At 37.2% G+C, this 15,763-nt stretch overlaps 1 protein-coding gene across 1 annotated transcript; it reads left to right on the forward strand.

Moving 5' to 3' along the window:
- Window positions 1–8,496: 8,496 nt before the first annotated feature.
- On the forward strand, window positions 8,497–14,557 carry LOC133122943 (glucagon-like peptide 2 receptor). Its single transcript, XM_061233236.1, has 12 exons — window positions 8,497–8,590; window positions 8,816–8,920; window positions 9,462–9,583; window positions 10,960–11,066; window positions 11,485–11,641; window positions 12,271–12,430; window positions 12,604–12,664; window positions 13,113–13,179; window positions 13,493–13,581; window positions 13,671–13,809; window positions 13,933–13,974; window positions 14,225–14,557. Exons 1-12 carry the CDS (start codon window positions 8,497–8,499, stop codon window positions 14,555–14,557), a joined length of 1,476 nt encoding a protein of 491 aa, XP_061089220.1.
- The last annotated feature ends 1,206 nt before the right edge of the window (window positions 14,558–15,763 follow it).

Raw genomic sequence — 15,763 nt, forward strand, 5'->3', positions numbered from 1 at the left:
CAATAAAACCTGTTTAAATGCATTTTACGACAATGTGCCAGATGCATGTATTGATCAACCGTGCTAGATGGACAGATAACAATGAACAGAACATCAACAGTAAGCATTATTTCTGGAGCTTATTTGGACCCTTGCAGTTTGCAATGGATATTTGCAGTAGCTAAGTAAGATTGCAACAGAGCTCACACACTGAACTGTTTTGCTTGTACTTCTGGGCATGCTACAGAATTTAAACAAAAACTTGCTACAGTACACTTGTCTGCTCAGCTTAGCTGGAGCCACAGTAGCCTACTGGCTACCAAATAACAAGATGGTCAAGACAAGATGACAAGGGCAACCAGTGTAAACAGTCTCTAATGTCCATGCCATGTTTTAATCCCCTTGTTTTTCTGTGTATCTACAGTATCTTATCTGCATCCCATGTTTTGGCATCCTGGCCAGGCTGATATTGTAAATGAGAATACATACAGTATACTGGATGTGTATATAGAATAGTTAGCGATGAAGCACCTTTCTCCACACGAGTAACATTATCATTGCTGCCCTGGAAAGTATAAATTCCCCAGCTAGATTTAATGGTTTATTGTTGGATAAATGTGCTGCAGATATTTATTTCAGCTGAGCAATGCTATAAATGATCCTATGTTAAAAGATCAGTGGGGAATCTATTGCTGATAAATTTGTGTCTTTGTTATGGGCCCAACATTAACTGAACCGTCACCTGCCTGGCACTGTTCCTGTTCCCTGACATGAACAGTGACCTCACTTTTCACATTCCAGGTTTTCGCAATACCATTTTCATGTAACTAATGGAATTCTAAGTGTCTATTCAGAACAGGATAACAATAATGTTGAATGTTAGACTACAGTATCTACCGCTTTCAGTCAGCATGTTAACCGAGTCTGTGTCACTATTGGCTGTTCTACTGTGACTAAAAACTTTTCATCCTTTGACACTGTTAGCTTTAGCATCTGTTGCTGCTTAACCTGCCAAAAAAAAAAAAAATCCAGTTTCACTTGCTTTTTGGCTTCAGCCTAGTCTGTGGAGGACTTAGATCAGGGGTGGCTGGAATTTGCTGACATTTTTATGAGAATTTCTGCCATACTGTACCATGTTTTTCAACAGGTAACATAAATCTACATAGAGTACAAATGTAAGTACGAACATAAGAGGTAATAACAAAAACATTCCATAAAATTGGTCTTTGGAAGCAATGTTGACAGTACCTTTTTACATACTTTGATAATATTTTATTAACTGCAAGTCCATTGTTTTGACATAGAAAACTTCATCAAGTCAGTAATTGTTACAGCATCATACATTTTGAACGTATAAGACTAATATGACTGAGTACCTCAGATGCTTTTGTACACGTCATATTTCATTCTGCTACTGCTACCTACCACCATGTTTCACAGAAACTTGGGCAGTACCTTTTGGCCTCCAGACTCACTGTAATAAAAGTTGATTTTGGTCTCATCTGTCCACAAGCCCAGAACTGTGCAGGCTCTTAGCAAACTGTAGCATGGCCATCTTGCAATGCAGCTTCTATGTCTCTGTTCTCTCGGACAGGTGTTTGGGGTTTTTTCTTCATTATGGAGAGAATTCTTCAGCCGTCATCAACTATAAAGGTCTTCCTAGTGCTCTCTCATCTTATTGATGTTCCAACAGTTGATTTTGGGAAGCTTAAGGCAAGGCCTATTTCTCTAACAGTTTTTTTCTTATTGCGAAATGTATGATTGTACATTTGGTATGTATTTGGACAATTGGTACAATTACTGTTCTTTTGGTTCTGTAGTCCAGAACATTGGATTTGAAATTAAACAATAAATATGAGAGTAAAGTGCAGATTATCAGCTTTAATTTGAGGGCATTTACAGTACATATCTCTTTTTATACATACCCCCCCCCCATTTTAGGGGACCAAATGTAATTGGACGGTTGGCTTCTCAGCTGCTTCTGAATAGTCATGTGTATTTCTTAGTGCACTTATGCTTTCGGTATCTAGTCTTGATTCTAGGCTTTTGATTGCCTTTGGAGTCTGTTATCGGTGTTTGTCAACATGAGGCCCAGAGTTGTGCCAATGATAGTCAAGGAAGCCATTATTAGGCTGAGAAACAAGAAAAAAAAGAAAAAAAAAACATCATGGTGATTGTTGTGTCAGGTGGTATGCTGGTTTGCTTCTCTGAATCAGGAAATAATTAATCACTGATCATGGGACGTACATATTTTGACTGTAGAACATTCCTTAAACACCTCACGGACAAAGGTGTATTTCTGAAATGGGAAGACGGCACTATAATTTTAGCTATCTTTTTCATAACATTTATGATCTTGATCTGTATCTCTAATTTATGCAGTAAGTGTTGGAGTTTATATTCATACTGAGTAACAAGTATATGGTGAAATGAATTGCTTTTAGAAGAACACAACTCTGTTTTTGTATGCTATCTGCTGTGTGTATCTGCTGCTGTCAAAATTTTTATATCTTGACCCTTAGTGAAAGATCATGGGAACTCTTAAATCGGCTCCATCTGTAGTTAGACACTCAAGGCATACTCGGTGTGTACCCCATTTTGTTTATGTTTAGTTTTATCATTCTGGCGCATGCACAGTTGAGTGAAAGAGGACGATGGAGGAAGATTTCAATAGGTTGAATGTGATGAAAGTAGCATAACAATACACCACCTCTTCAGAAGACTGAGAAAATGCATACATTTCATTTTGAAAATGGCTCCATCAAAGTGATATTGATCAGTTTATGAAGCAAAGTAATTTAAATATACCAATTTGGGCTTCATATTATATTAATCAGTCACAATAAATTTTATGAATGGGCCAAAACAACATCTTAGTTCTCATCTTCATTGCCAGTATACCATACCAATTATGCCACATTTATACTCAATGTCAAATGCTCCACTAGAGGTAGTGAGCCACTAAATCACTGTGTAAGTTATTCCAGCTGATGCATTGCTAATCCTAAAACGCATCCCCAAGCATACTGAAAGCAATACTTTCTTATTTCCCCATAATTTTTGATTGTAAGCCGTATTTGAAACCTTACTTGCTCTAAAATATGTAAAGAATTTGACTGAATTTTTATATTAAAAGACTGTATCCATCTATACAAAAGAACGTTATTCCTGAAACATTTTTTTTCTCATATTTTCTTTTTTTCTGTAATATTTAGGTATTTCCCTCATCCTTACATTTTGACAGTTTACTGAAAGGAATCATTGCATTAGCTTGATTTACAGTGTACACATTACTCCTGTTTACTACTGCCTGAACCCTGGAATCTAATAACTGTTCCATTAGAGTGAGCTCAGGCCATGTTCCTTGACGTTAATCAACAGAATGCAGCTGAGTTTAATTAATTTTGTTGACTCTAAATATACAGTATTTATTTTATTTTTTTAGCGAATATGCAGGTGCATTTCTATATATTTTTAAAAATTCATAATTGTCTTATAAATAAAAAAAACATGAAGTGCAGCCCAATGCCCCATAGCCATTACTAAGCGCTATCAGCACTCTGTGATGCAGAGGGGAGACATATGGTGCTTTGTATTTGTTTTATTGGGAGAGTGGCCTGTGATGATAATGTAATCATACTAGTCTGCTAAGTCAGTTTACTGAGAGTTCAGACCTGTCACCTCAACAGTCAGTGCCAATACCAGCAAAGATGAAAGGTTTGCTTTGGGGTATTAATATAAACTTAAAAGTTGCGTCGAGCTGACACAATGAAATAAGTACAAAAGGTTCATTATCGGCCTTCTTGATTCCTGCCTGCAGAATTTGATTTCCATGGAGTTGTGTGGCAGATCGCCTTGTTTATATTTTTCCTTCTGGATAATAGAGTCCTTTCTGGGTCCCTTTGTTTTTCTGTCAGTGCATGAAACCTTGTATAAGTTATATCCACAAATCAAATAATACTTGTGGGTGGCACTAGCTTTGTGACTCAGACCTTGAAAGACTGCCATTATTAATTTATCTAGAATACAAAAGAGCGATACAAAGAAATACAGTGTCACATAGTCTGAATAGATTACCAGGTTTGTTTATGGATAAGGTGGATGTGTTCAGTTTTCTCACTACCCTCATCCTCGGCATATTTAAAGAAAACATTTATGTCACCTTATATTACAATAAATGTGCTTAGATTGCTATACAAGCTCTGCCTGGTGAAGGCTCAGTATTGCCATATTTAGAGAGAAAATTTCACTCATATTATATTATGGCAAATGTGCTTTGTTTGCTTTACAAGCTCTGTGTGGGGAAGGCGGAAGTACAGCAGTAAATAATAAAACAGTTCACTGCACTGCAATGTCATTCCAGTACCCTGTTTACCTTACCTTTTTTTTTTTTTAGTCAATGGTCCACCATTAACAACCTGGGTTTTGTCACTTCTCTTTCCTTCTCTTGGTCCGCAAAGTAACCCTGGTCTGTTCAGAGTCGTGATGTTTTATCTTGATTGGCTGAACAACCCCAGTGAGAAGCTTCCTGGGGAGTGAAGCAAGGCAGGCGCTGTCAGTCGTGGTTCTGGCACTGCAGGCACCGCTGGGGGAATTGTAGAGGTCCCCTACACAACTGATGAGGACAACTGTAAGGCCCCAACCACCGCTTGCTGGCTGTAACTTCCTTCGCTTGACATTTTCACATAAGAAGAAAGGTTGCTGGTGATTATCATTCAGCGAGGAGTGTGTGTGTTTCATCTGTGGTGTCGGGCAGTCAGATGTGTGAACAGAGAGCAGGGGGTGTAGAGGCAGGTGCCCCCATGGATGTGCGTAGCTGGAGGTGTGCTTGTAAACAGTGAACCATGGCCACCTCGTCATCAGCCTGGCAACGGCAGAAGCTGGCAGTGGGGAATACTGGTCTGCCTGCCTTCCTCCTGCTGCTCCTCACCGCACAGGTAAGAGACCGCCAGCGCTATCCAGCTGTCCACGGCTTTTACTGCCACTGTCTGACACTTCACTTTGCCTTTACATCACTGTGTCTTTACATCATCATAAAGTGCCGACTGCTATTGTATATTTAAATAGTGACGGCTTGGGGTGTTAAGGTTAAAAAGTGGTTCTACACATTTGCAACCATTTCAAGTTCATTCCTAGGGAGTTACCAAAATAAATGAATGAATACCTTTTAAGACTTGAAATGTGTTGGAAAACTTGTGTTGCATTTAGAGAGCATTTGATATAATTGCACTTGGAATAGTTTAGTTGAGTTTATTGAGTAATTTATTTTCTCTTTAATGAACATTACAATAGTTCTGTGAGCTATTTTCAGAAGAGCAGGGGAATTCAGGGATTACTATATTTTTAAATGCATGTATTTTGGACTTTATAGTTAATATGCATATTTATAATTGTATTCCTATTTACAGTACTTGATTTGCTGAAAGTGGTTTTGTGTTAATGGTCAATGTCACAAAATAAGATTTCTTTATTTTTTTATTCGCATTTTATTTTTTTATTTTTGAAAGTATATAATAATAATAATAATAATAATAATAATAATAATAATAATAATAATAATAAAGAAATAAATATATTGTTCTCATTTATTTCTTGAATTGACAATTGTTGAAATAGCAACATGTGGGTTGGTGATTATTATTATTTAGTACAGTACAAACAATAAACACTCCCTGTAGTTAGTACAATGCTAGTTAATCATTAACATTGAAATTGTCATATCTTTTTGCGATATCAGTCATTTCAGATAAGGCTCTCCACTAAATGTATTAAATGTCTTTTTGTATAAGGAAAACAAAAACGAAATACGTTGGAATCAAATTATTTCTTATTTATATTATTTATTTGAGGCATTTAAAAAAAATCCATATGAAACTGAAAATATGAAAATGATCTGTTGATGTTTTTGGATGTCTTTATTGAATAGCTTAATGCAGTAGTTATGTGATTACTATGGACAGACAATCCTGTATGAGAAGGAAATCACACAAAAAAAAAAATACTGGATTATCTGTAAAATAGCATAATGCCCAACAGAGATTTGCAGTATAGATTTCCTCACATAATTCGAGCAGTTTAGAAGCAAAATTATTCATAATTATGGTGGTATTTTTACAATATTAATTGAATATTCATGTAAACTTCCTTTGTCGCCCTTTGGTAAAAGTTCAAGGTTTTCTTGGTTGTTTGAATGTATTTGATATGAATTTGCTACAAGAGGCAATACATGCCGATTATAAGTATGTGTTTAGAACCCATGAGAATAGTTCACTGTGCATGAAAGCACATCTTACTAAATATCTTTATTCAGCTCCAACATTGTTGACAGGCAAAGTGAATTTTTCCATTAAATTCTTTGATATTCTTTGATTCCCTTTATTTTGGTTGTGGATAAAATCTCTGGAATGTTTGCAGAGGATTATCAGCTGAGAAATATATAGTACAAGGAACATAGTTGTGGTATTGTTTTTTCTTTAATGTCAGTTAATTTGCTTGACAAAGAATCAGCAATGTGTTATTTATTTTGGAGTACCATTAAAACGCATTGACCTGTCAAGTTATGGAGTTAAATCAATAAGTCCCTGAATGTCCCTGAGTGCTTTTTCAGCTACCTACCCTTAGATCCCACCTCGGTATGGCCAGAAATGTGTTCAACTGGATGCAACGTGAATCCAAGTGTACAGTGCCGTGGAAAAGTATTTGCCCCCTTCCTGATTTCCTCTATTATTATGTATTTGTCACACAGAATGGCTTCAGATATTTAGACAAAATGTAATCTTAGAAAAAGGAAGGCTGAGTCAACCCAAAACATGTTTTTAAAATTATTATTTAATTACTTTACTGAAAGATTGTGTCAAACACCGAAATGACGTTCATCTGAAAAACTGGTTGCACGACCATTAGCAGCAACAGCTGCAATAAAACAGCTTTAATTCAAAGGTTTGGTTTGCCACGATCAAAGGAAACTACAGAAGTGATGATAACAAAATAGGTTGAAATATATCAGTCTCGAAAGGGTTACAAAGCCCTGTATAAGGCTCTGGGACTCCAAAACCAAACCACAGTCAAAGCCATTATCTCCAAATGGAGAACAATTGGTACAGTGGTGAATATTGGCTAGCCTGCCAAAATTCCTCCAAGGGCACAGTGACATCTAATCCAGGAAGTCACACATGATTCCTAGAAGAACATCCAAAGACCTGCAGGCCTAGCCTCACCTATCAGTGTTCTACTCTACAGTAGGAAAGAGCCAGGGCAAAGAAGGATTCAGGAGAGATAGCAACTACGAACCAAGAGAAACATCAACATTCAAAAAACACCTGGATGATCCCTAAGCCCTTCTATGGACAGATGAGTCAGAAGTGCAACTTTTTGAAAGATACAGCTCCCATTATGGCTGGCGTCAGTGTGTCTGGTGATGCTGTGTGGATGCTTTGCTGCCTGGACATCTTGTCATTATTGAATGAACCATGAATTCTGCTCTCTACCAGACAATTCTTAAGGAGAATGTTTCGTCATCGTTCATCAGCTGAAGCTGAAGCATACCTGGGTTATGTAACAAGACAATAATCCAAAACACAAAATCACATCCACATTTTATTGACTGAAAACAATCTAAGTGAAAGTTATGGAGTGATCTAGTCAGATCTAGTACTGGCTTGACTCAAATAGAGATGCTATAGCAGAATGAAAAGAGCAGTTCATGGTCAGAAACCTACCAACTTGTCTTTAAAGTCCTCCACAACGATGTGAAAGACTGATATCAAATTATAGGAAGTGTTTGGTTGTGATTATTGCTGCTAAATGTTGTGAAAGTAGTTTTACATTTAAGGGAGCAATTACTTTCTCACAGGGGTGGCATGGATGTTTGATTTTCATTAAATTAAATCAATTAAATCAAATGAAACAATGATTAATGAAATGAAAAAATGTGTTTTGTGTTTACTCGGGTTCCCTTTGTCTAAAACTACATTTTGTCTAAAGATCTGAAATGATTCAGTGCAGGCAAAAATAGGAAAAATCAGGAAGGGTGCACGGGGGGACTTTTTCATGGCACTGTACTAAATTAATCATAACTTGTATATATAACCACGGCTATATAAAGTAGGCGTTTTATTTTACAATGATATTCATGTACTGTATTTACATTGCTTTCCACTTGTGTACATCCATATTTAACCTGAGGTATGTGTACAGTATTACTGCTATCACATTTGTACAAATGACAAACAAACAACCTTTTATTCCATAAACCCTGTGAATGTGTAAATAGTATAACACTGGGTCATGGAACAACATATATGTGAAGCACAAAATTTAAACATCTTTTTCATTTTGACATTCGCTTAAACACTGCCATCATGTGGACAGTTATTTCTGATATATTTAACATCTACTCAGTAGATACCAAAGTGTATCAGTTTCAAAGTATTCTCAAATGTATGAACTTAAGACATTTTGGAATGAGTAATTTTCCCTTCTCTTTTCTCAATTTATTTTCTATATCTTTTGAAGACAATGGGCTCAGTACTTGAGGATGTCATGAGTAAACGGGCTGAATATCAAGAAAATTGCACCAAATCTTTAGCAGCCACCTATTTCACAAGAACTGGTGAGTACTGACTGCACTCAGCTCAGGCTGTAAAAATAGAGAAACTGCTCTTGCATAACTTGTAGTTAAACTCTGAACTTGCAATGATTCAATGACAAAAATGTTATCCTTGGTTTCTAAAGACTCAGTTGAGCTGTTATTTTGAACTATGAACCACAGCTGCCCAATGTCTTTCTGTACAGTTTAAACATATGGCTACCAATGAACAGCATTTTGTCTTTTCAGGAATTTATTGCAATGGGACATTTGACCTTTTTGTCTGTTGGCCACACTCATCCCCTGGCAACGTGTCTGTGCCCTGTCCCATATATCTACCCTGGATTAATGAGGGTAAACACCCTATTTATCTCACTCCCATGTGTACCACAGTCTCCCATTAGGCCTAATATGTTAAAGACATGTTCATGCCTCAGATAAAACAGGAAAGCCATTTATAGGAAAAATAAACTGAATAACGTAACATTCATCAGCGAAGACGAAGGACAGATGGCAAATAATACAGTGTCCTTGTGTATGCAAAATGAACATTAACAATACTGTCTGTGAAACGCCAGCCATGAGACTGCTATTGCACAACTGAAAAGGTCTAAGATATTCAGGCATTCATGTGATCCAAGCCATGTGGCCAGACATGTATTCCTTTGAATTACCATGAGCTCCATAATGTTTGGGACAAATAAATTTTTTCTTCATTTGAATCTATGCTGTATGTATAATCAAACATTTCTCATGTGTTTTTTTCTTTGTATGAAGATTAAATTATTGTTTGTTTTAAAAGGCTATGACTTTTTAAAAGGAATTTATTTTCAACAAACAAAACAGGCATTCACATGGCAGGATGGGCGAAGCTCACGTGTTCCACTGTTTGCAGGAGGCTCAGAGAACGTGTACAGGGAGTGCACCCCCACAGGCACTTGGCGGAAGATAAAAAATTCCACAGATGTGTGGCGGGACCAGTCAGAGTGCTTCAACCCACATTACTTCAGAAAACAGGTACAGGTCAACAGTGGCGCAACCAGAAGAAAATGAATCACTGCTACCTGAACCTTTACGCTCAACAAGCCACTTTAATATATTGTGAACACGATATTTAATTATTGCCACAATTCCATTCACATACATAAGTGTGTGAGGTTTCATTGTAGCACCTTTTGTGCTTTATGCATCATATTGAGAGTCAACATTTTTTCAAAATCAGTTTTTGCACCTGCATTTTAGTTATCACCCAGCAAGTGGTCAGTTAACAATAATCACATTGCAGCTCCCCAGTCATCCACGAAGATAAGACAATTGCCACGTTACAATGATATTTGCAAAACAACTATAACTTGAAAAACATAATTTACATGTGGTGAGCACTTTATTAGGTATGTATTAGACTTATTGGTTTCCTGCTGCTGTAGCCTATCCACTTAAGAGTTATGATGTGTTGTGAGTTCAGTCTGGCACCAAAAATCATGCCACATTCAAAGTCACTGCAATCACATTTTTTTCCCATTCTGATGGTTGATGTGAACATTAACTGAAGCCATATCTGCATGATTCTATGCATTGCACTGCTGCCACACGATTGGCTGACTAGATACTCACATGAATAAGTAGGTGATCAGAAGGTGATCAGATGTTCCTAATAAGGTGCTCAGTGAGTGTATATCTGTTGACTCATCTGTGACCATAGTAATGCTCTCAGCTTCACAAGTTCCAACTATATATGCTTTTTGTGATGCCTGTGCTACATATTATGCCGAAGCTGTTTTTCCCCGCCATTGATGACATGCTTATAGAGAAAATGCATGGAATTTCTAGTGGAATGTTTTTCATCTGTCAAATCATGGATGATATTTATCTGCTGCTCAAAGCTCTCCTGTGCCCTGCTGACAAATGATACATCCAACTACACTGTAGATTATATAAATGTCAATCAACTGTTATTTTGTGTACATGTATTGATAAATTGCAAACTGCTCAGTCTATGTGTATACATATATACAGTATATACACATGTGAGTATACTGGTGTTCTTGGTCACTCAAATACTTTTTGTTTGACATTTCTGGGTTAATTTCATCATCTCCACATGTTAGAAAACATTTTACGAGACAATGAATTTGTCAGGTGATAATGCTAATCTAATGCATATGTGGACCCCACAAGGAAATTGAATGTGCTGCAAGCTCAAATCCCTGGAGGTTATGCGCTTTATGAAAAAAAGGTGACCCTAATCATTTTTACTACCGAGATAGATGGATCACATAATTATTATTATTTTTGTAACAAGCCGATATTGGCTTTGACTTAACTTGACAGAACAGTGTCTCCCTAACATATTTGCAGTATATCTGTCCTTACAGAAGGATTTGTCGTTACAGGAAGAAGATGTGCTCCCGCTGTCAGCCCTGCGCATAATCTCCATCATCGGATACTCCCTGTCTTTCTTCTCTCTGTTACTGGCGGTCTTCATTCTGGCTGTGCTGAGGTACGCTGTGAGGGATACAGAGAAACTTGGTATTTCTGTCAGTGTAGCTTCAGTACAGTCATGTGTATCACTGTAGTCATCGGCAGCACCTGAGAAAACTCTTATGCTTTCTCACCTCTGTATCCATCACAAATTGTGTTTTGCATTTTTTTATGGTCTCATCTATTGTCATTATTCTACGAGCTAAAAATAAGCTGCAATAGGTTCAAAATAAATATAATACATTCGCATGCATTGTACTGGACAGAAATTCTTCTACTATGTCCTAGGTGTTGACCTTGTTTGTGCATCCATATTTAATTTCCACCATACCAATCCATAACAATGACCAAACATGTGAAACTATTAAGTATTTATATGTATATTTTTTATATATAAATATTTATTTCGTTTTTTGGGTTTTTTTTTGGGCCAACAGGAAGCTTCACTGCACAAGAAATTACATCCACATAAATCTGTTTGTGTCATTCATATTACGTGCAGCAGCCATCATTCTAAAAGAAATAATCCTCCATGTCATGTACACTAACCTACCCAGTGATGAAACTGGCTGGAATGGATATTCCAATTCAATGGTATTATCTTTATCTTTATATGTGTTTTTGTTATTCTTTGCATTACATGGAATTGTTGTGATATAGGCATGTTTTTGTAGAGAGAGTTTGCATTGGCACACGGCCCAGAATTTTGCACTATAATTACAATTACATTTTTATTTATTTAGCAAATGCTTTTATCCAAAGCGACATACAATAAGTGTCATGAATATGTAGGCCATGCATGATTAATCAGAAATGAAAGAACGAAGCAACAAGGACTAAGTAACTGAACACCAAAAATAAAATAAATCAGAAATAAGAGAAAGAAAACCAGTTAAGTACAATATACTTAAGTTTAATAATTAAGTATAATATTATTTTGAGGAGATCACAACGTAACTTGAAAAATACTTAAAATAATTATTTATGAGAAAAAGATAAGTACAATGTTGTCTCACAAATTTTATATATGGAATCGCATGAACCCATAGTTGATTTATAGTTGAAAATGTTGCCATGTGTGGCTACAAATGACATAATATTACTTTGAGTAGGTCATTTATTCAGTTCAATAACACATAAGTATAAGTACTGAATTGTCTGTGTATTTCCAGCTTCCCAGTGTGCCAAAACTGGATCAGTGACATGTACATTTCTTTTGCCAGATCTCTGTAATCTGCAAGGCGACTCAAGTGCTCATGCATTACTTTGTGGGAGGGAATTACTTCTGGCTGTTAGTGGAGGGGGTATTCCTCAACACTCTGTTGTTCACTGCAGTGCTCACCAAGAGACGGTTACTGAAGAAGTACTTGTTCATCGGCTGGGGTATACCTTCCAAAACACACTCTGTATGTCTATAAAAGCAGTATAACCATATTAGTTCCCAAACTTTTAAATCATGTGCGCCTCTGCTTAGAGAGGTTTTTATTTGTGTTGTGGTATCATTGATTAATTACATTTTCTGTGGCAGATATTAGATGTGTTTTGTCTTCCATTAGGAACTCCTGTCTTGTTTGTAGTGCCCTGGACAGTAACCAAAATCTTGTATGAAAACCAAGGGTGAGTATATAAGTGCAGTTCTTCAAATAAGTCACACTGTACTGGCATCCACATGATTGGAGAAATGTATTAAAATACTCTTTCTGACACATTATTTGTTCAACATTAAAAATACCAAGAACAGAAGCAAGCAGCAGGGGATAATCCCCCGGGACAATGTGAGGTTAAGGGCCTTGCTCAAGGGCCCAACAGCTGTGTGGATCTTATCATGGCTATATCGGTGCTTGAACCACCAACCTTCCCGGTCCCAGTCATGTACCTTAGCCACTAGGCTACAGGCTGGATAATTACATGAGAACTATGCTATGTTGATCTAATTTGGTCCATTGTATCAAAAAGTATGTAAATGTTGATAATATTGAATTTATTATTGATTATTTTTTAAAAATGGATTATTTTGAAACCAGGGCAATTTTATACTAAACACTAATCACAATTATTTTCTTAGATGCTGGTCCAATAAGAAACAATGGATCTGGTGGATAATCAAAGGACCAATAACCTTATCTGTTGCAGTAAGTATAGTACAGAGCATCACTTTATTTTCACCCTTTGTGATAAAGTATGGTATCATAAATTTTGCCCACATAATTTTTAAAAGGTCTATTGTCAAGCATATCAAGTGCAACTTTCAGAATTCTAAAAAGAAGCTTGGCATAATGACATGTGTGCAGTGTTATACAGTATTTATTTTATGCTAATTATATCCCAATTATCTTACAAATTGAGGTTTGAGCTCCTTACCATCCAATTTTCAGAAATACAAGTATACAGTATACAAGTCCATTATCTCAAATATCTCTTTTCATCTGTCTGACTTCATTACAGATTGTTTTTTACATATTCATCAAAATTATAATATTGCTGCTTTCCAAGTTACAAGCAGACCAGGGGAAATTCACTGACTACAGGTGTAGGTAAGTCTCACAAATGGTCCTTACTGTCCATGTGACCAAAAATTGGGGATACACATCCCTGATGATTACCTGATGCTTACCTTTGACAGTTTAGCCAAAGCAACGTTGGTGTTAATTCCATTGTTGGGGATTCATGAGGTGGTTTTCACGTTCATCCCGGATGAATCCGTAGAGGGACAAACTCGCTACATCCGCAATTTCATCAATCTCACAATGAGCTCCTTCCAGGTGAGATGAGGTGGATCTGCTTTCCCTCTGGCAGTAGACATTGATTTATTTCACATTTTATTATAATTATTTTCCTTAGTACATTGCACACATTATTCATCCAAGTGATATGTCTCATTTTAGGGCCTCATTGTTGCCATCTTATACTGCTTTGCCAATGGAGAGGTAAGACAGTTCTGTAATCCTGCTTTCACTAATGAGTTTACATGTCTGATTAGTTCTAACACTATAGAAAAGTAGGAAAGTTCCTAAAATGTAAATAAAAAGCCATGAACGGTGCTTGAAGTACCAACCTTCCGGGTCCCAGTCATGTAGCTTAGCCACAAATGCAACAGGCTGCCTAAACATACTGTCATATGTTTCTACATAGCGCATTTCTGAACTCATTTATAAATGGTATTATTTTCATATTGAGGTCCAAGCAGAACTCAAGAAGCGATGGCAGCTCTTCATCTTTGCCAACCGCTTAGACATGGACGACTGCTTCCAGGGGACGCGGTTCAAATACCTGTGGAAGTGCTCGAGAAAACGGCCTGCCCATGGCTTCAGCCAGAGTGGGCACTGTGAGAAGGCCAGTGGTCCCTCCAATGTGCAGCTCCTCCAGGTGACCGTCAGGACCAGAGGGCAGATCCAGCACTGCCGGCCCACGGGTGTGGCACGCTACGCCCGCGGAAGCCTCTCCAGCAGTGAAGGGGAGATGACTATGGGGGAAACCATGGAGGAGATCCTGGAGGAGAGCGAGTTTTAACCCCCGTCTCTGAACACTTCAGTGTGCATACAGTGTCTTTTTCATTCAAGTCCTTCTGTACATAGCATGTTATTGGGGCTGAATGGGTGTAAATGCTGATCATTGCTCTAAGTGTTTCCACTGCATGTGTTACCCGTACTGCTCTGTGCTCCATTCAAAAAATGTCAGCTCCACTTCCTACTGCACTCCACTCCAGGGGAATCACTGGTCATGATGTAACACCAGTGATTCCCCCTGCAGATATACACTCAGTGAGCACTTTATTAGGTATTTATTAGACTTATTTTTTAGACTTATTATGTCTTCTGCTGCTGTAGCCTATCCACTTAGAGGTTTGATGCGTTGCGTGATGCTCTTCTGCATACCACTGTTGTAATGTGTGGTTAATTGCCTTACTGTCACCTTCCTATCAGCTTTGACCAGTCTGGCCATTCTCCTAGGATCTCGCTCATTGACTGAACTGCTGCTCACTGGTTTTTCATTTTTTTGTTGTTCGGATCATTCTCTGCAACCTCAGAGATCACAGGAGATCAGCAGTTTCTGAGATATGCAAATCACCCTGTCTGGCACCAACAATCATTCCACGGTCAATGTCACTTAGATCACATTTTTTCCCCCTCCTGATGGTTGATGTGAACATTAACTGAAACTCCTGACCCGTATCTGCATGATTGTATGCATTGCACTGTTGCCACACAATTGGCTGATTAGATAATTGCATGAATAGGTTCCTAATAAAGTGAGTGTATAATAAAGTGTTCAGTGAGTGTATATGGAATATGCTATAATATATTATTGCTAACTTATGTTTTGATGCTGTACATTGTCTGTATATACTGTAGACCATGAGCCAGTGACCAAAATTTTACTTCCACTTACATTGCTGTGGTAGCAGTATTAATGATATGGGAACATGGTCTTTTGTGACTATGTGTGCTAAATAGCACATTTTCTGGATTAAAATATTTACAGAAGGTGCATGTAACACAGTTTGATTTGAATTTTCAATACTATTTACTCTATTTTATATCAGAAAAACAGCTGGAAAAATAAATAAATATGAGTATAACGTCCATGTATTTTAAATATCAGTGAAATATCAACTTGCTAATTAACTACCCATAAATGTTCCATAAAATATGTGTATATAATGTGCTTCATGAGAATCTGTGTATATATTTACTGTTAATAAAGCAACTGGCTTAC

Source organism: Conger conger, chromosome 2 (assembly GCF_963514075.1).
Source record: "Conger conger chromosome 2, fConCon1.1, whole genome shotgun sequence".
Classification (NCBI taxonomy): Eukaryota; Metazoa; Chordata; class Actinopteri; order Anguilliformes; family Congridae; genus Conger; species Conger conger.

What these genes read in the sequence shown, in the direction of transcription:
- LOC133122943 (XM_061233236.1), top strand. Translation starts at nt 8,497, where the DNA reads ATGGGCTCAGTACTTGAGGATGTCATGAGTAAACGGGCTGAATATCAA. An exon ending in TCACAATGAGCTCCTTCCAG is followed by an intron (nt 13,810 to 13,932) that starts GTGAGATGAGGT and finishes GTCTCATTTTAG; the next exon opens with GGCCTCATTGTTGCCATCTT. An exon ending in ACTGCTTTGCCAATGGAGAG is followed by an intron (nt 13,975 to 14,224) that starts GTAAGACAGTTC and finishes TTTCATATTGAG; the next exon opens with GTCCAAGCAGAACTCAAGAA.